This window comes from Ochotona curzoniae, unplaced genomic scaffold (genome assembly GCF_017591425.1).
Source record: "Ochotona curzoniae isolate NIBS_2020 unplaced genomic scaffold, NIBS_Ocur_1.0 contig_50, whole genome shotgun sequence".
Classification (NCBI taxonomy): domain Eukaryota; kingdom Metazoa; phylum Chordata; class Mammalia; order Lagomorpha; family Ochotonidae; genus Ochotona; species Ochotona curzoniae.
Window position 1 is genome coordinate 9,803,714 of NW_024466446.1, and position 19,354 is coordinate 9,823,067.

At 51.6% G+C, this 19,354-nt stretch overlaps 1 protein-coding gene across 1 annotated transcript in view; it reads right to left on the minus strand.

Moving 5' to 3' along the window:
* Nucleotides 1–16,781, minus strand: part of DMRT1 (doublesex and mab-3 related transcription factor 1) — a 76,482-nt gene extending 59,701 nt beyond the window's left edge. Inside the window, exons 1-2 of the mRNA XM_040988747.1 lie at nucleotides 16,470–16,781; nucleotides 13,264–13,450 (exon numbers count right to left, since the gene is read on the minus strand). Of these exons, the coding sequence (XP_040844681.1) occupies nucleotides 13,264–13,450; nucleotides 16,470–16,781 (499 nt within the window). The remainder of the gene's footprint in view (nucleotides 1–13,263; nucleotides 13,451–16,469) is intronic.
* Between the last annotated feature and the right edge of the window lie 2,573 nt (nucleotides 16,782–19,354).

Consider the following 19,354-nt stretch of genomic DNA (forward strand, 5'->3'; position numbering starts at 1 on the left):
AAAGCAGCACCACAGTGTTTACACACACACTTAGGACCACAGCACGCACTGCTTCAGACTGCTGAATGGGTGGGCAGTACATCACCTCAGCAAGTCTTTGAAATCCCCTGCATACGAGGCTCTCTGCCTTCTGTTGACTCACACAAGGACAGAAAAAAAAAAGGCGGGGAATATATAAGGAGAGAAATGGCACGTGTGAGACAAGGACTAACGGCCCTTGTCCTTACTGTCTTTTTAAATGAAAGATTGATTTAAGGGCCTGCTGTCATAGCCTAGGGGCTATGGTGCTCGCCTTGCACACATCGGAATCCCATATGGGCACTTGTTCTGATCCTGGCGATCCCACTTTCCCTTCCAGCTCCCCTGCTTGTGGCCTGGGAAAGCAGTCTAGGACGGCCCAAGGCCTTGGGACCCTGCACCCACGTGGGAGACTTGGAGGAAGCTCTGGGCTCCTGGCTTCGGATCGGCTTAGCTCCAGCCATAGTGGCCGCTTGGGGAGTGAACATGGACAGAAGATCTTCCTCTCTGACTCTCCTTTTCTCTGTGTATCTGAATTTCCAATAAAAGTATCCTCGTACATACTTCAAATAAATGTATTCTTAAAAATATCTATTTTTATTGAAAAGTCAGATTTACAGAGAGAAAGAGAGACAGCTGGTGTGCTCCCCGAGTAGTTGCCACAGCTGGAACTGAGCCGATCAGAAACCAGGAGCCAGGAGCTTCTTCTGGGTCTCCCACATGGGTGCAGGATCCCAAGGCTTTGGGTCATCCTGCACTGCTTTCCCAGGGCATAAAATGGATGGAAAGTGGAGCCGCCAGGACACAAACCGGTACCCATATGGGATCCTAGCACTTAAAAGGCTGAGGATTAACCAATGCAGCCACTGTGTCAGTCCCAGGTCTCATTATTTCTTAGGTCACAGACCCCTCGCATATGAAGATGAAAATGCTGGGCCGTTTTCGAAGATAAATATAGCTTTAAGCGTTTGCAACCTGGGGCTGATGTGATTCACAAGAGGCTAAGCCACTGTTGCAATGCCTAGCATTGTTCTGGCAAGTTCTACCAGCCAGGCTTTGTAGCCAGCTCCCCACTAATGCTCCTGGGAAGGCAGGAGACAATGGCGTGAGGATATAGGTCCTGCTACCTGTGTGGGAGACCAGGAGCTTTCCCCCTCCATGTTATGCGGTCACAGTGGTTTGACCAAGCAAAGACAACCTATGAGAAACAAACAAACAAACAAACAAAAAAAACACCTCTCCAACATCCAACTAATTGGTTCATTTGGAATGAACCAGAGGTCCAGCTGTTGAGGCACAGGCTCACTATATCATCTGTCGTATGCGGGGACTCAAAAGAGCTCAGGCAACATGCAAGTAAAAGATACATGTGCGTGATGGGTATCCGGAGAAGCAGCTACTGGGGACATGTAAACCCATATCCGAGGGCCTCTGTCGGAGTCCCGGCTCGGCTTCAGAGTCCAGCTTCCTGCCGCTCTGCAAGCTGGGGCAGCAGGGCATGGCTCACGGCCTTGGGCCTCTCCACCTGCAACGCAGACCCAGGCTGAGTTCTGGGCCCCTGGCTTCAGCCAGACCCAGTCTCGATTGTGGAGGGTACGGGTGAAGCAAGCAGTGGAGGAGCTTTGTCTAGCCATCTACGCCTCGCCACCTTTCAAATACAATCAGTAAAAATGCTTACAAGACCAAATGAGTTTTAGTGGGAAAAGAGATCTGAGCTCCAAGGCAGGTCTCTGGGGGCTAGGAAGGAAGATACCACCAGGGGATGAGAGATGGTGGTCTCAACCTACCCCCAACTGCAGCTCTCTGCTAGCGAATACCAGAAGCAGCCGGTGATGGCTTAATTAGCTGTGCCCGTGCCCCACACGTGGCGGCTCTGGCCTTAAACCTGAGTTCAGTCAGCCTAGCCCTGGGTGCTGTGGCCTTGGAGGGTGAACAGGGCTCACAGCTGGCTCAGACTCTCAAATTAAAACCGAAACAAAAAAAGGGCTTTGAAATCCATGCCTATGTGGTATCTTCAGGAAAAATACAGGCCCAGCATAATAGCCTAGTGGCTAAAGTCCTCGTCTTGCACACGCTGAAATCCCATATGGGCACTGCTTCTGATCCCTACAGCCCCGCTTGCCATCCAGCTCTCCGCTTGTGGCCTGGGAAAGCAGTCTAGGACGGCCCAAAGCCTTGGGACCCTGCATCCATATGGGAGACCCCCAAGGAGACTCCTGGTTCCTGGCTTCAGATAAGCGCAGCTCTGGCCATTGCGGTCACTTGGGGACTGAATCAGTGCGTGAAAGATCTTCCTCTCTGTCTCACCTCTTTTATATAGCTAACTTTCCAAGAAAAATAAGTAAGTTGTTTAAAAAAAAAAAGAAACATACAAATGGGAAAGCTAGGCGTGGATTTTTAAAATTACTTCGCGCCACAAAATAAACATCATCTTTTAACTGCACATTCCCATGCACGTCATGTCATCCCTCAGGCACTCACAGGTGTCCCGGGTTCCACTGAGTCTGTAAGCAGAAAGCCTAACGCTGGCATGGAACATACAGGACTTTTCTAGTATAGGTCAAAAAAAAAAAAAATAGACAGGGCAGACGCTCAGTGACAGCTAAAATAAAGCAGCTGGCTAGGCACAGGAGGAAAGGCTATTAACGGTGCGACAAAAAATACAAGCCCAGAAGAAAAACTGGAAAGTCATAAGAAACAGATTATTAAATTCTCAGGGACTGGAAAAGCGGAAAAAAAAAATGGGGAGGAGGGAGGAGGACAAACCAAGCCCCTGTAGATTAAACACGGAGAGCTGTAAGCCAATTATTACAGATCAAAGAAAACAAGAGAGGGGAGGAGTAGCCTTCCAAGTAACCGAGACGGCAGACCTTGGGAGAAATACGGCCGGAGTCAAATCATTACAGTTTACAGGAATCTTGGGATGACTTCGGAGAAATTCATGAGCCTGCTACATGACCAACAGCACAGGGGAGAAACAAAAAGCTCTTTATTTTACAGAAGGCACACACACACACACACACACACACACAGAGGCACACACACCCGCCCCTAAGGAGGAAGGTATTTCCACAGTAGAACAGCACACAGGATGGGCACACTTGAAGAGACACCAGTGCCCTAAGCCACACACACCATGGATCTCATACTAAGGAATCCAGTGTGGTCCCCATGGCATGCAAAGGGAAAGGAGAGGCAGTGATGGTGGCACGCAGTGGGATATGCTTGAGATCCACTAAGTGCGTCCTGTCCTGCTCCTCCCGGGCACCTGTCACTGGCTTTTGGGTGATGGCACCTTGCCCGTCTCCACCACTGACTGCGTCGGGCTCTCAGCAGAAACGGCTCCGCTAACTCAGGTCACCCAGAGGAATGACGCTTCCGGCCTCGGCAGCTGCCCTCATGTCATGTACAATGGCAGGATGCGTACGGCCTTTGCCTTGCTGTCCACAGTAACCCCGAAAGCTTGAGAGAGCAAACTGGACGCCCCACCTCTCAACAGAGGAGCCGCCTGCAGCCAGGCACCCCAAGAAACGTGGTGGGAACTGCACTCCGAGTAACGGGAATAAGTTGGACAAGCCCTCTTGCAATAACAGGAGAGCTGGACATCTCGGCTTGGTATCCCTGTCGAGCAGTTAGTTCTATGTAGTTTTGGGGTGTGGTGATCTGAATTACGAGTACACTGTTCAGAGCGCACCTTAACTGCAAAGGTGGCTAAAACCTGTGACGTAACTGAATTTCTAATCATACAACACGTACTAACTTGGAACACACACACACACACACACACACACACACACCCCTACCTCTCAAGCAAGGGAGCCCTGGACAGCAACGACTTCACTTTTCCTGGTACCTGAGCACAAAAGGTTGGCCAGGCCCTGAGTCCCACCATCATGTCCTCAGCCAACAGCTTGACCGGGTCCAGTGCAAGGCAAGGCAAGGCATGGCATGGCATGGCATGGCATGGCATGGGTTTGAGTCCCACTTCCACCACTGCCACTCATGCCAGTGGGAGCGAGCTATTCAACCTGAGTTTCCTCCTGAATGGAAAGGGTACTTCCTGCCCTGCAGAGCCTGCTGTAAAGATCATGCGAGGACATCAGTCGCGAGTTAGGTTACACAGCACCTGCTCTGAGGCAGACACTCAGTGGCTCAGCCCGGGTCCTCTTGCAAAGACCACCACCACTTCCGCCAACCCAAGACCTGGGCTGGCAATTAAACCGACGGCATCCTCTGGGGGCATGGGACACAGTGCGCTTGGCAATCCCAAGGCCACAGCTCACACGCGTGCCCAGATGTGTCACACGCGTCACTCGGGCTGTTCTGGCTTCAGGTGAGCCCTGTACGGTGTTGCTTGATCACCCCGTTATCACGCTTGGGTTTTCCCTTGCTTTTAATCACCCTTATTACGCGCTGTTTATCTCAGCCCTCAGCAGTCTCCCCCTGCCCCCAGATGTGAGCCGGAGCTGGCTGCCCAACACCAGCCGGCTGTCGTAAATCACCTCTTCCTCTCTCAGACATTTATAGGCGCTTCTTCTTTGCAAGCCGTACATCTGAAGCTTATCTAGATATTTTCAAGAAAAACAAACCCCCAGGTGTTTCATGAGGAAGACAGTGGAACCCCAAACCCACAACCCCAAAGCCCCTTCCTGCCCCCCCCCCGGGGGGGCCCTGATTCAAAGGCACAAGATTCTTTGATCTAATCTTACTTCTTTCCCCTGTAACTCCTAATTCCATCTCCCAGATAACAGCTGAGGACGCCAGGGGTAAGAGAACCGAGCATCATCGTCATGCAGCAGCGACCGCCGTCCAAGGGCTCAGCTGCCAGGGGCAGCATCAGCTCCCTTGTCCACTTGGTAACCAGGACTGTGCCAGCCTACACGGCTCCTGCTTTGCTGTGATTCTGGATTCATGCACCTGCACCCACCACCAGGGTATATGGCTTTCCTCCTGAAGGGGGTGTCAGCAGTCGCACCCACCCTCGCGCTCCAACAGAACCATGCGCCCGGCCCTGACTTCTAAGGCAGCTACATGGGGCTTGGTGGTTTCTGTCTGTGCGATTCTGTCCCCACTGAGAGGAGCAGCGAGGGGCTGAGGGTACTTTACGTATCTAGTTGAAGTAGCTTCCCAATCGCAGAGTCCTTGGATGCTACTGGAAAATTGTAACAGGAAGGGGCTGGCAGCTGTTTCAGATGAAGTCGCTGCCTTTGAAGCTGGCTCCCCATATGGATGCCTGTTCAAATCCTGGCTGCTTCACTTACCATCTAGCTCCCTGCTAAAGGTCTGGGCAAAGCAGCAAAAAATGGCCCAAGGATGGGAGACAAGGATGGGAGACCTTGAAGAAGTTCCTGGCTGCTGGCTTTGACCTGGTACAAACCCTGCCTGTTGCAGCCATTTGAAGAGTGAACCAACAGATGGAAGATCTCTCTCTCTCTCTCTGTTTCTTCTCTTTGTAACTCTGCCTTCCAAATAGACACAATAAAAAAAAAAGCCTATAAATTTATCACAATTTTAGAAATTCAGAGTTCTAATTCAGGTCCCAGCTGCTCTGCTTCTGAGGTAGCTCCCTGCTAAGGCACGCTGGAAGGCATCAGAAGGTAGTCCGGGTACCTGAGCCCCTGCATCTACATCAGAGACCTGGGTGGAGTTCCAGGCCTCCAGCTTTGGCCTGGCCCCAGCCCCGGCTACGGCTGCCAGCTGGGAGTCAACAGATACTCTTTCTCTGCCTGAATGGCTATGTTTTTAAAAGAGGAGCAGCTAGTGAACTGAATATCTAAGTAGATAGCACATACTCCCGTCCATCAGCCACAGCCATGTCATAGTTCAGTCTTCACCTAGTGTGACCATGCACCTTCCTGGCCATGACTCTGAAATGGAGTCGTCCCTGAGGTCTTGAACTGGAGATCTGCTGATGTCTAAAGCTGGACTGGGAGAGGATCAGGAGTTGGAAGAACAGAGAACTCGCATCCATCCTGCTGTTCTACCACCATTTGAAGATTCGTTTTATTCTTTATTGGAAAAGCAGATATACAGAGAAGAGAAGAGACAGAGAGGAAGATCTTCCATCCGCTGATTCACTCCCCAAGTGACCGCAACAGCCGGAGCTGTGCCAATCCAAAGCCAGGAGCCAGGAACCTCTTCCAGGTCTCTCACACGGGAACTGGGTCCCAAGGCTTTGGCCCATCCTCAACTGTCTTCCCAGGCCACAAGAAAGGAGCTGGATGGGAAGCGGGACCGCTGGGATTAGAACTGGCGCCCATATGGGATGTCAGCACATGCAGGATGAGGACTTTAGCTGCTAGGCTACCATGCCAGGCCCTCCACCACCATCTGAACGTGGCTTGTTTCGTGGCCTAGCAGAAACAGGAAGTGACGCCGACTTCTCTGCCCGCCTGGAGACACAGCAGTGAGCAGGACTTGGCCAGGGAATTCCTCTGGTCACTGCTGTGTGCACTCGGCCAATCTCTCAGTGTCCTGGTTTGAAACAGCAAGCGGTGAGAGGAAAAGCACAACTTCAGTCACCATGGACCTTAACAGTAAGGATGCCAGGAACGGCCCCCGCATCGCAAGGATGTACACCAATAGGCAAGCTAGCCTGGGAAGGGCTTGACCTGGTCATCACATTTACAGAGCCCGTTCTGTCTAAGGGCAGGTCTCGGGCTCCGGGACTGGGTAGACACATCACTCTGCTGGCCTCTCACCCAGTGCACCTGTTGGACAACAACAGCTAAGGCCTGGCAGGGACGTGGCAGCCACCCTCTGGATGCAACACCCTTGGCAGTCTCCACCAAAGTGACACTCGAATTCATCTCCACTATGAACTTCGCATCCCAAGCCTGCTTTCTCTGCCTACCGCTACCGCCCCTGGCTACAGCACATCTCCACCCTGCCAGGACTCCGTCACCCATGCTCACGGCTCTCCATCCAGGTGTCTGCCCCTTCCAGGCCCAGCCCGGCCTAGCTGTTCTTTCTCCCCAGGGGCGGGTCCACTGTCATCCAAGCCCAGCTCCCACTGCACCTACTGACAGAATCCATCTATTCACCTTGCCCGGGATGCCCATGTCCCACAGCTGAGGGCCCGGGATTGAGATTCAGCTCGGTTTCCTCCGGATGCAAATCCTGAGACACGATGGCAAAGGCTCAGTTAGCTGTGGAAAATCATCCAGAGTTTCTGGTTCTCTGGCTTGGGCCCAGACCCAGCCTTGTCCGTTGCAGGTGTCTGGGAAGGGAATCTGATTATGGGCGGAGTGTCTCTGAACCTCCCAAATGAATCAATAAATATTTAAATGACTACAATAGTAAACCACTTAAATGTCACATTCGGAATGATGTATACTTTAGCACTTACAATAAACTTAAAAAAAAAAAAACATGTTAGTGATTAAAACAACAGAAAAGCCAAAAAGCCACAAAAAAAAAAAAAAAAACAAGGTGGCCGAGGGACGATTAGGAAGACAGACACTGCAAGCGTGAGGACCATCAGGAATGTAGGGTTCCTGAACTCCAGGGGCGTACTGGGAAGCAGGCCAGGGCAAAAATCTGGGTAAAGATCTCTGATACTCCCCAAGTTTCCTACAGCAGTAGCTGCCAGGCTGCCCTCCCCCCATGGGCACAACACCAAGCTCCAGGAGTGCCAGGAACTGCCACCTTCTTCCCCAGGGAGACGCAGAGGGCAGCTGTCCATCTTCAACACGCTCCCGTTCCCTCGGCGGAAGAGGGGCTTCCGCTGTCGGGAATCCCAAGTCCGATGTCTAGGCCAGCAGCATCCCATGCCCTTGCTTTCAGTAACCTAGGCTGCTGTCTGTCTTCCTGAAGACTTCATATTCCCACCTTCCCACACTGCTTCTTTCACTGCTAATTCTCATTATGCGGAACGAGAACCTATAAAATGGAAATCTAGAAAAATCCATCATGGTCTAAACTTATCAAAGAACTTTCCAGTGGGGTTTAACTATGTGTGCCTTTGCCTGATGACAACACTTAGTATTTATTAAAGAAGAAAAAGTTAGGTTTGAATGTTCTAGAACCCTCTTACCCTGCAGATGAGAAATCTGGCAAGGTCTTAAGAGGTTAAACACAGCACTTTTGGAAGACTTGCCAGCCCACTCCTTGGGGTACACACACAAGGAACCACACCTCTCTCTCTTGGCAAGAGTTTGTGCATGCATGCTCACTGCAGTCACAAACTTGACACTGCCCTGTTGTCACCCTCCTAGGGAACAATAAGACAAAAACGTGGCATATCCTTGCACTGCAACATTACTCAGAAAGCAAAAGGAGTAGTAATATAAAACGCAAGGCATGCTATAACACGAGTAAACCGTGCCAACAGCAGGTGCAGTGAAAGAACCCAGATGTGAAACTCCATACAACAGGTGGTTCCTTGAGCTGAAAAGCTCAGGCCAAGAGATACACAGAGAATACACTGTGGTTGCCTAAGGCAGCCCTGACGAGCAGAAGAGGGGTGACCACCGAGGGGCCCAAGATTCATCTGATTCATCTTAGGTAGAGACAAAAATGTTCCCAAATCAGATCCAGGTTTTTACCTGAACTTCTCTGCCAACTTTCTCGAGAACAACGCAGTACATTCTGATCACACTACTTTTAAGCTACATGAATTAGACCTTAGACCTTCCAAAAAAGAATCAGCTTTGAATTTTTTCACATTTAAAACCTCAGATGTGTTTAGCAAACACAAAACAAAATGGCACCCAACACCAACACGCTTACGTTCTGATGGCTGGAGGTCTGGCTCCCATATGGGATCCTGCACGTTCAGGGCGAGGACTTTAGCCGCTAAGTTACGATGATGGGCCCACCCTTAAAGTCTTTTACATGGTCAATCATAAAATTAACTTGGAGGGCCCGGCACAATAGCATAGTGGTTAAAGTACTCGCTTTGCACGCGCCAGAATCCCATATGGGCGCCTGTTTATATCCCAGCGGCCCCGCTTCCCATCCAACTCCCTGTTTGTGGCCTGAGAAAGCAGTTGAGGATGGCCCAAAGCCTTGGGACCCTGCACCCGTGTGGGAGACCCAGATGAGCTCCTGGCTCCGGATTGGCTCAGCTCCAGCCATTGTGCTCACTTGGGGAGTGAACCATCAGACAGGAGATCTTCTGTCTCTCCTCCTCTCTGTATAACTGGCTTTCCAATAAAAATAAATAAATCTTTATAAAAAAAATTAACTTGCAATTCTGAGATCGGTATTTTTACAACACTGGATAGAATCTAGATTTTTCTTCTAGGTAGAGTAGTGGATTACTTATTCTGTATTGTTATATTATACAGACAATTTCAAGCGTAGCAATTAAACCACATTTGACAGGGAAGCTGACCCTTGCAATAAAATAGAATGAGACGTTATTTAAAACAATAGACTACCAAAATGATTGATGTAATTTTTAAGTGTTTTCGTGCTTCAGAGCCACCAAGTATTGCTTCTGTTTTAAGGAAGCATGTTGGACGTTCTAGAAATTTCTTTGGACACTGGAAGTTAAAAACAGAATGCTTCTGAGTAAAGGCTTTTTTCAAACCTCCCATCACCTCCTTCCTAACCTTCCACTTGCAACCGAGGAATCTGGGTGTAGGCGAATAGAGCTCATGTTAAATGGCCAGAATCCTTCCAAAACAAACTCCCAATTCAACTGCCTTATCGCTCAGTGGGATAGTTTTCTTTAGTGTTGGAAAATGACAAAAATTAAAGTTGAGATGTTATGTTAAAAGTAAACCCAGAGAGAAATTTTAGGGTTGCTTTTTTTTAAGTAGAATCATCCTCTGTGACACCATAATGATGGAAACAGTTTTCCAAAGATTTGGTCAGTTTTTCGGAATGTGAAAATATTCATGCACGTTAGGGAACTTTATGAAAAAATACATATAACCAAAAACATGCATAGATTCCACTTTCTGGTTGTTGTTTTTGCACTACATTTATCTCTTAAGTCCACCTTCCAGGAGCTTTGTCCAGTACCCGTGTCCACCACCCAGAAGGGACCCTCTGGAAAGTGGGTGGGAGGCTGTGGCAGGGCAGGCTCAGCGGTGCCAGCCCTGGCAGGGCTCTGGGCAGAGGGGAGCTGGTGCATAATGCCAGAAGTTAGGCAGAGTCTCGATCTTCTTTGCAATTTCTCTGTGAACCTAAACCCACTCTAAAAGAAAGGAAAGGACTGGTTGTCAACAGTTCATTCCTTGGCCCTATCTGGTAAAAACTAGATGGGGGGCGGGAGGGGAAGGAAGAGGATTGGAACAGGGCAGCAGTGACTGGGTGTTGTAGTAGAGCAGGTTAAGATACTGCCTCAGCCTGTCTCCTCATCTGAGCGTCTGCTCTGAGTCCCGGTTGTTCCACTTCCAACCTCACTTCCTCCTAATGCACCTTGGAGGACCAGCGGACGATGGCTCAAGTGTGCTGGCCCCTGACCCTCACAGGGGAGATGTGACGGAGCCTCGTCGGGCCAGTGTTGCTGGGCTACATCTGAACACCCATGATCTCTGCTCCTGTCCGGGTATCACTCTGCCTCTGCAGCAGGCGGAAATAAACATGACACAGAAGCGACACTGGGATGCTATTCCCTTTCCAAATCATCTGTGAAGCGTTCAGGCACTTAGAAACCTGGTGCTGAAACTGGAAAGGCTGCTGGCAGGTACAAACATAGCCGACCCTTGCCAACAAGCCAAAGGCCACAGGAGAGGCCGGAGGTGAGGGGCAGGGCAAGGGGGCACCTCGGTAGGAGGTGGCTGGCCTGGGGGAGGGGGTCAGTCTCCAGGGCCCAGCACACCTAACATTCAGGTCCCGACAAAGGACACGCGTGCAGGAGGGTCTTCATGACGATGCAGCCCCTCATCTGACAGCTCAGGCAAGGAGGGCAAAGGCCCAGGACCAGGCAGACCTGAGAGGAAGTGCAGGGGACCTAAGGGAACACAGGTCACTGAGGCAAAAGGAGAAGATGCAATAGCCCGACAGGAGGGCAAATTTACCAAGAGCAATAAAACATCACACTGTTTTTAAGTCAGCTGATGATTCTTGAAATAAAGATGCAGAAGTCAGACTAAAAAATATATATATAATTTTTTATGGAAACTACAGGCAAAATGCTAAAATTGCTGCTGATTGTCATAGATGGCCCAAAAATATTCTTTTTTTTTTTTTGTCCCCCTCGGCATCCCCAAAATAGGCGGGCAGAGACCAACAGTGTGGCTGCAACAGCCGATCCTGCTGGTCGTAGCAATAAACAGAATTTCTTCGAAAGGTTCCTTCCTTCCACAGTCATGGACGAAATCAACCAAAAACCTTCATTTATACCCATTAGTCAAGGATTATCTAGTTAGTCTTAGCCAAAAACTAGCTAAGGATGATAGGAACTTTTTCCTCTACTGAAAGATGTATTATGTTTACTTGAAAGAAGGAGCAACAGAGAGAGAGAGAGAGATGCAAATAAGTCTTCACTCTTCCAAACAGCCACCAGGACTCAGCCAGGATTAAGTTGGGGAGCCAGGAATCCCGTCCAGGTCTCCAGGCGGATGGCAGGAGCCCTTGGGCCATGCTCTGTGGCTTTCCCAGGTCCCTGCAAAGGGGTGCAGGATCAGAAGTGGTGGTCCAGCCAGGCCTTGAGCCTGGAACTGGGGCGGGCATGCCAGGGAGTGGCCTGAGGGTCGCAGGTGCAGCTTATCTCACACCTCCAACTCCTGGGGGAACTGTTCAGCAACAGAGCACCACTTCGGAGCCAGGCTCCTTCCCGATCCACTGAGGATTGAGGCAGAACGACAGCCTTACTGCTTCAGCAGCCCTCACTCCCTATTTTTGGCACGTTCAGGAGGGCAAGATAACTAAGAAATTTCAAGGACATAAAAACCTCCTAAATGTGTTATTGGCCTAGGCAACATCAAGTAGTAAAAAGGTGAACAACTTGACCCCAGACAGGCCAGCTCGCTCAGTTTTACTGTCGTCACAGCTGTAACTTTTGCCTCTAATTTAAATCCTAGCTTCCCACCTGCACAGGATGGCCTTCTAAGCCGCTAGAAATTCCAGCCTGTTACAAATGGAACAAAAAAAAAAATGCTAATAACACATCAGTGGGAACAATGCGCTCCCATTATATTCAATAGGTAATTATACAAATGTGCATCCGGGCACCTCTCCCAGGGGTATGTAATCCTGGGGTGCTTGCTGACTTCCTCCACACATCCCAACCTTAGGTGGGGGTCCGATGGACGTCCTGTGCCAAGGGGGGGGGCCCAGACTCCTCCTCTGAGGGCAAACGTGTCCCCAAGCCGGCAAACTCCTGGCTCACACTCCTGGCTTCCAGCTTCCTTTCCAAGGCTATCAGCTGCAGAGGCACACAAGAGAATGTGCTTCCATTCCCCTTGACCCTGAACCCTCGCGCTCCCTCCCCGCAACGTCTTCGTGTGTGTGTCTCTCCCTTCTGCCAGCTCTGAGATAGCCAGCAGGTCCCTCCTGGCCACTCTGAGCTTCCTCTCTGTCCCTCCCACCTACGTGTGGCCTTCGGTACCTGCTTCTCTTCTTGGCCTGGGCAGCCAGGACTCACCCAGGGAACTTTGTGGCCTTGTTCAGTGCTGCCTGGTCACTTGGTGACACAAAGCTGATGCCCGGCCAGGTGGCACCCCACCTCGAGGTGTGAGCACCCTCCTGGGTACCCACACAGCAGCATACCTACCTCATCCATGGTTCCAGGTACTGTGCTCAGGCCACAGCGGTACATCAATATTATGTGGAATATTGCAGAAATAAACCATCCACACGTTTTAAATAACTTTATTACACAGGCTGTCGCAATTGTTCTATTTTAATCTTAATCATGAGTGTAAATCTTTCAGTGTGCCGGAGTGGGCATGTGCAGTGTCGCATAAAAAGGGCCCATCCAGGGCTCAGGTTCATGCATGCTTTCATGCATTCAGTGAATGGGTTTTGGCACACACGGCCCAAGGAGCAGCTGGGACTGTGGTCCCCAACAGCCAGCAACAACCACACTGCCCAGGCCCTCACACCAAGGCCACCGAGCAATGAGAGGGCACTGCGCTACTCAATATGGCAACCCTTACACCTGACCTCACTCTGTCAGAGCCACCGTGGCTAGGAGACCCCCTGAGCCACTGCAGCCACCCTCCAGGGCGACACTGGAGTCAAGAGGCGTGAGCGAGCTCTGGAGCAGGTGGCCTTCAGGCGCGCTCCAACCACGTCACCAGCTTCCTCCCTGCCACCCTCCCGGTCGCCTCCGCAGCAATCCCTTACCTGCGGCCATAGTGGTTGGGGTGCTGGGCGGCAGTGGCGGCTGCGAGGAGCTGCCGCTCTCGGTCAGGAGGCACGGGTTGGCACCGCTGTTCTCTCTCTTGACAAGCAGCTCGGCGGCGCTGGGCAGCGGGATCGGGTGGCTAATGCCCATCTCCTCCTCCTGGGCCTGCTGCCTCCTAAGGGCCACCTGCCAACACAGGAGCGGAAGTCATCCCTCGGCAGGTTCACAAGGTCCCGGGGCCTCTAACCGCACATAGTCCCAGCTGAGAAAGCGGGCGGAGTCCAGGTATTGGGGCTACAGCACATCTCCAGAAATAAGTTAGGAAAGCAGCAAGACACATGGGGAGCACTCCCAGCTTAGGGAGGAGGGAGAACATACACTGTCTCTCTCTCTCTCTCTCTCAGCCACAGTTCCAACAGGAGGTTGGCAAACAGGCAGCCACTACAGGACAGGAACCAAAGCCCCCCCCCCAGCCCCCCCAGCAAGAGCTACACCCAAACCCTGCAGAAGATATTCAGGGTCAGGAAGCACCTTTGCAAAGCAGAAATCAGCCAGTATTTGAAGCCAATCTCCAAGGGCCAGCCCATTCTGGGAGAACATTCTGGAAAATTCTGGAACAAGGTGTGCTTGCAGAAGCAGGGCCAGCTGAGGAGACTGCACAGAGCCCCTTTTTCCCAGTAGAGGGGTGGGGGGCGCTGGAGGGACAGAGGAGGGGCAGCAGGTGGCAAGATTGCACACAGCAGGGAGGAGGAGCCCCAAGGAGCCTGACACAGGTAGGAAGCTCCACCTGCGCCTGCCTCACCTTGTGGTCTCTTAAATTACATCGTTAAAGGTCGGAAAAAAGACTGAAGAAAGTAAATGGCTTTTTTTTTTTAACCTGGCTGCAGCTAACCCTTAAAGGGATAAGATAAGAAAGTTGTATACCGTGAACCTTAGAGGCCCCCCAAGACCAGCCACAAAACACGGTTACATTCCTTCATGGAGAGGGCAGTGCAAACTTTAAAAACAGCTAATTAAAATAAAGTAGATTTTACTCATACTCAGGAGTCTTCAAAACAAGAACTTAAAAAAAAAAACAACCTATTAACATTAGACTAAACTCAAATGTTGGATTTTATTAAGTGAATCACGCTACCAACAGCTTAGGTCGGAAAAGAAGTTTAAAAAAAATAATAAAATAAAAAAAATAAAAAAGAAAAGAAGTTTTAAAATCCCGGCAAACTTCTGAAGTGTGTCAGCACGTATTTACACTCAATTTAAAGCCTCAAAATCTTTTTTTTTTTTTTCTTAAACACATCTTCACAAGATTTGCTCATTTTTTAAGGAAATGTTAGTAAAACCACGTAGGGGAGCAACTGAGTAAAGATGCAATTACGTTAGACTCACACATTTCCTACCTAAGATGAAATTCAAGTGAAGTTTTTTTTCGCAATTTCAAATTGGGATGACTGAGCAGTCATTATTTCATGAATTATTATAAATTCATCTAGTACAGTACAACTCTTCTGAAATTGGAAAAATAGTTTCACACTGTAAGATGATCCTGGAGTCGTTTTTAATACACAGCCTTCTCAAAGTTAGTCACTCTATTAACAAAGTTTAGCCTAATGCCTCTAGTTATATCAATATTACCTTTTTGGGGGGGGGGAGAGTCACCTCCAAATCTACTCCTCCCAACGCTAAATATTTAAACCAGCAACTAAGGGTCGAGAAGATTTTTCTAGCCGTAACTTTACAAGTTTTTTCCAAAAGTTCCTTGTGCACCATTTAACTTCATGTGTGGTGTTTTCTCCCACGCTGCCTTAAACCCAGGAGGGAAAACAACCATTTTCTTAAATACACTCGCAACACCTAAAACACACATTTCGTTTTCGGGTCGTGAGTACGGGCTTTCTAGGAATCCGTGCGTTCTATTCACCGTTCTTACACAAGAAACCGAACTCTGCACAGCACTAGCAAGCATTTGTTATCTTTTTATTTTAAATAACCTGTCTTAAAAAGGCGAAGCAACCTTCGGGGGGGTGTGGGGGGTGGGAATGTCTGCTATCGAGCACTAAAAAGTCCTTTTTCAGAAAGCCAAGGACGCGAACTAAGTTATCCCAGAGGCGGACAGCTTTAAAAAAACAAAACAAAACAAAACAAAAAAAAGGCGCCAACGGCCGCCAAAAAAAAAGCGCGCACTTCCCCGGGCGCTTTTAAAATTTCTAATTTTTATTTTTTTTTTTCGTAAAAAGCACACGCCTGCTTTAAAATGCAGTCCGAGCAAGCTGGGCGGGAGAGTGCAGAGTTTTAAGCGCGCACGGAAGCTCCCGTGCGTTCAAAATGGCTGTGACGCGCCGCGTGTCTCGTGGCGGCTACTTGAAACCTGCGCCCGTGCGCCCCGTGCGCCCCGCCGAACACGCTGGCGCGCCGGAGCTTTCCAGAACGCCGCGCACTTTTTCCAGAACAAACTGGCTTCGGACGCGGCACCCCCGGCGGCCCTCGTCACCCCAAGTCGCTCTAACGGTGAGGTGCGCGTGGGCACCCTTCCCCCTTGTCTCAGCGCAACGCAACGGCGCGATGCCGGGGACCCCCGGGACCCCCGAGGGGTGCGAACTTAGCGACCTCACCTCTGCGAACGCGAACACGGCGGGAGGTTTTGGGGACCCCCCTCTCTGCCCCACCTTCAACAGCCGAACCCCAAACTTGTCCTGGAGGGCGGCTTGAGACCGCACTCCCGAAGGGACGAACCCTGAAATCCTCGCGGTGCCGGGTACCGTCGAGCGAAGGGGAACCCCGAGACCCTACTGCGCGACTGAGAGTCATAATGGCGAACCCCACAACCGTGCTCAAAAGCGGGTCCTCCTCCTCCCCACCTGCCCCCCCAACGGGTGGCGAAGCGAACCCTGCCGGAACCACGGAGAGTTCGGATACCCTGAGAACCTTGGAGATAGTGGGGAGCCCACCCCAAACCTGTAGGAGCCGAGTCTCTGCGCGGTGTTCCTGGCGTTCGTGGGGTCCCCTACGGAGGACCGAACTCCCTCCTCCCCCAAATGTTCTGGAGGGCGAGACTGGGAGCCCACCGACGGGAAGCGGGGTTAGCGTCCCGGGCGCGCCGGACGCAGAGCGCGCCACGTCCCTCCCCAAAGCCGGGTGACCCGCGCGGCGCGGGCCACGCTGCAGGACTTCGTCCAAGCCCCCCGGTTCCCCGGGCCCTGGCACTCACCTGCGCGGCCATGACGCGCTGTCTCTCGGCAATCAGGTTGCACTTCTTGCACTGGCAGTCGCGCCACATGCAGAAGCGTTTGTGGCCCTTGAGCGGCGACGCGTAGCCGTGATTCCTGCAGCGCGCACACTTGGGCAGTCGCGGGGACTTCTTGTTCCCCGAGCCCGTGCCAGTCGTCCCGGAACCGCCGCCGCCGCCCCCGGTGCTGGAACCTCCGGCTGCTTTGCCAAAGCCTCCAGCCTTGCCCTGCGGCGGAGCCCCCGGGGCTTCCGACGGCGTCGGGGGCTTGCTGAATGCTTCTTCGTTGGGCATGGTATCCCAAGCTGAAGCAGTAGACTCTCTGGCCGCTTGGGGCACCGCTGCAAGCGAGGTACCCAACCGACGGCGAGGCTGCCGAGGAGGAGGAGGAGGAGGAGGAGGATGCGTGTGCGCCGCAGCCGGAGGTACAGCGCGAGTGGCCGAGTGGCGAGGTCTGGACGCGCAACGCCAGGAGTGGTGGGGGGTTGTCCCTGTTTTTTTTTTTTTTTTTGCTTTTGGTGCGCGCGCTGCGCAGAACTGGTGGTTACATTTCAGAACGTTCCCCAGACGGTCGGCGGGAGAGGGTGCGTGGTCACGCCCTCCGTCTCCCCCAAGTCTTGCCCCCCCCCCTTGTTCTCCCACCGAGTGCAAGCTTGCACCGGGCTGGGCTGCTAGGTCTGCAAACACACGGGAAGGTACATCGTGGCCCCACCCACGACCTCCCCGTGGTAGCACGGTTCCCCCCACCCCCACCCCCGCAGCGTGCTGCTGTGCTGCGTGGAGGAGGTGCAGCCCGTCACCCCGTGGGGTCGTCCAACGCCCTCCCCTCCCCCCCACATTGTCTGAATTCGAAAGGGCAAATCTTGCAGGTGGGCCTAGAATGGGGTACGAAGGTCTGGAACAAGAGAAGCCTCGGCCTTAATTATTAGCACATGGGAACCCCCCAGGGTGGGGGTCTCAGACATGGGCCAGAATGTCCAAGATTGGTTTTTTTTTTTTCCTAGCCCTTCTGGCCACCAAGCTCCTCTACTCACAGGAGTCTCCTTGGAGGTCGGCTGTCTCATCCAGCCCCTGGGCGCATCTCACTTGGGGGTGCGTGGTGGGAGGGGAGGGAACAGGGCTTCTGTGTTTTTGAAACTGCTTTACTAAGACAGATGGAGCAGAGATGCAAAAACAGGTCTTCATTGCTTAAAAAAAAAAAAAAAAAAAACCTAAAACTTGAGCATTTTGACTGTCGGGAAATTGTGCCCTTAAAAGAAAAAAAAAAAAAAAAACTTTAGTCATTTTAGAAGCTTCCCCCAGGGCTCCCACCCTGAACTCCTGGCCCTTGCCAGACCTGTCTCCCTGTGCTCATACAGAAGGCCCGTTCCAAACCCCCAGTTCTTCTGGCAAAGCGTCCATGTGGTGCCCTAAGGCCGGCCCTTCGTCTTGCTTTAGAGTGTTCCCTCCTTGCCTTGGCTTGGTCTCTGGTTTTCTCGTGGCTGAGATTATAGCTTAATGATCCCCCCTCTTGCATCCCTCCATCATTGGACGACCTGCTGTCTTGAAAGGTCTCCCTCACTGGTACACACTTGCTGGGTGCCAGCTCCCTAACTTTGGCAGTGGCCTGTATTCAGCCAGCGTTGGTTATTGCATTCCTTCCAGTTTCTCGGCCTCCTGTTTAGGGTGCTGGTTAGTCCAATCAGCCTGGCCTGCTTCTCCACTGAGCATCTCACCGGACCCAGCCCGCAGAGCCACTGAGCTTCTCCCGCCAGCGGCAGGGAGAGCCACCATTTTCTTTGCCTATACTGACGTAGTCATAGATGCGCTAGAGTTGAGTCCTTCCTTCCTGAGGACCAGTCCGGCTTTCGAGAAGAAAGTAGCTTCCCGGGAGAAGCACCGGTTAAACCCCAAATGACCAGGAAATAGGCGTTCCTTATACGCATCACATTGCTGGAATCTGATGGAGGGATTTGTCCCTGAAAATGTGCTAGGAATCTGTGTGCTGAAGACATTGAAAGAGAAACGTGTCCTGAAGTCCCTTGTCTCTGTGGTTTTCAGCCAGAAACCACCAAGGAGGTCCCAGACATTGTAACAAGGACGGGGGTTGGCCCTGAGAAGAACACCTACTGGGTGCTCAAGTAGGGCGCCCTTTTCTCTCTTCCAGAAACAAGGGCCACAAGCATGATAATGAAGAATATGTTTAAGATGTACCAATAAGGTGGGGGATTGATTCACAAAAAAAAAGATATATTTATTTATTTGAAAGGCAGAATTAAACAGAGAGGGGGAGAGGACAGAAGAATCTCCAAATATTAGGGCGAGGCCAGGCCACAGTTTGATCCTGATCTGCACATGCGTGCAGGGGACCGGGCACCGGGGTCATCCTTGGCTACCTTCTCCCTTGCATTAGCTGGATTGGAAGTTGGAGCAGTGGGGACACAAACCAGTGCCCATACGGAATGCCCGTGCTGCCAGCAGCAGCTGAATCCGCTGTGCCACCGCGCCAGTCCCAAGAAAACGCAGCTGATAAAAGGAAAAGTTGTTGAAATGTTGGGCCTCTTCAAATTTCACAATGCCTAGGCTTGTGCTTCTTACATTTCTATACTCAGAGCTGAGTTCATTAAAAACCGGGCAAAGGGGCCCGGCGCGGTGGCACAAGTGGTTAAAGGTCCTCGCCTTGCACGCCCGGGATCCCATATGGGCGCCAGTTCTAATCCCGGCAGCCCCCCTTCCCTTCCAGCTCCCTGCCTGTGGCCTGGGAAAGCAGTCTAGGACGGCCCAAAGCTTTGGGAACCTGCACCCACGTGGGAGACCCGGAAGAGGCTCCTGGCTTCAGATCGGCATAGTATCGGCCCGTTGCGCTCACTTGGGGAGTGAATCATGGG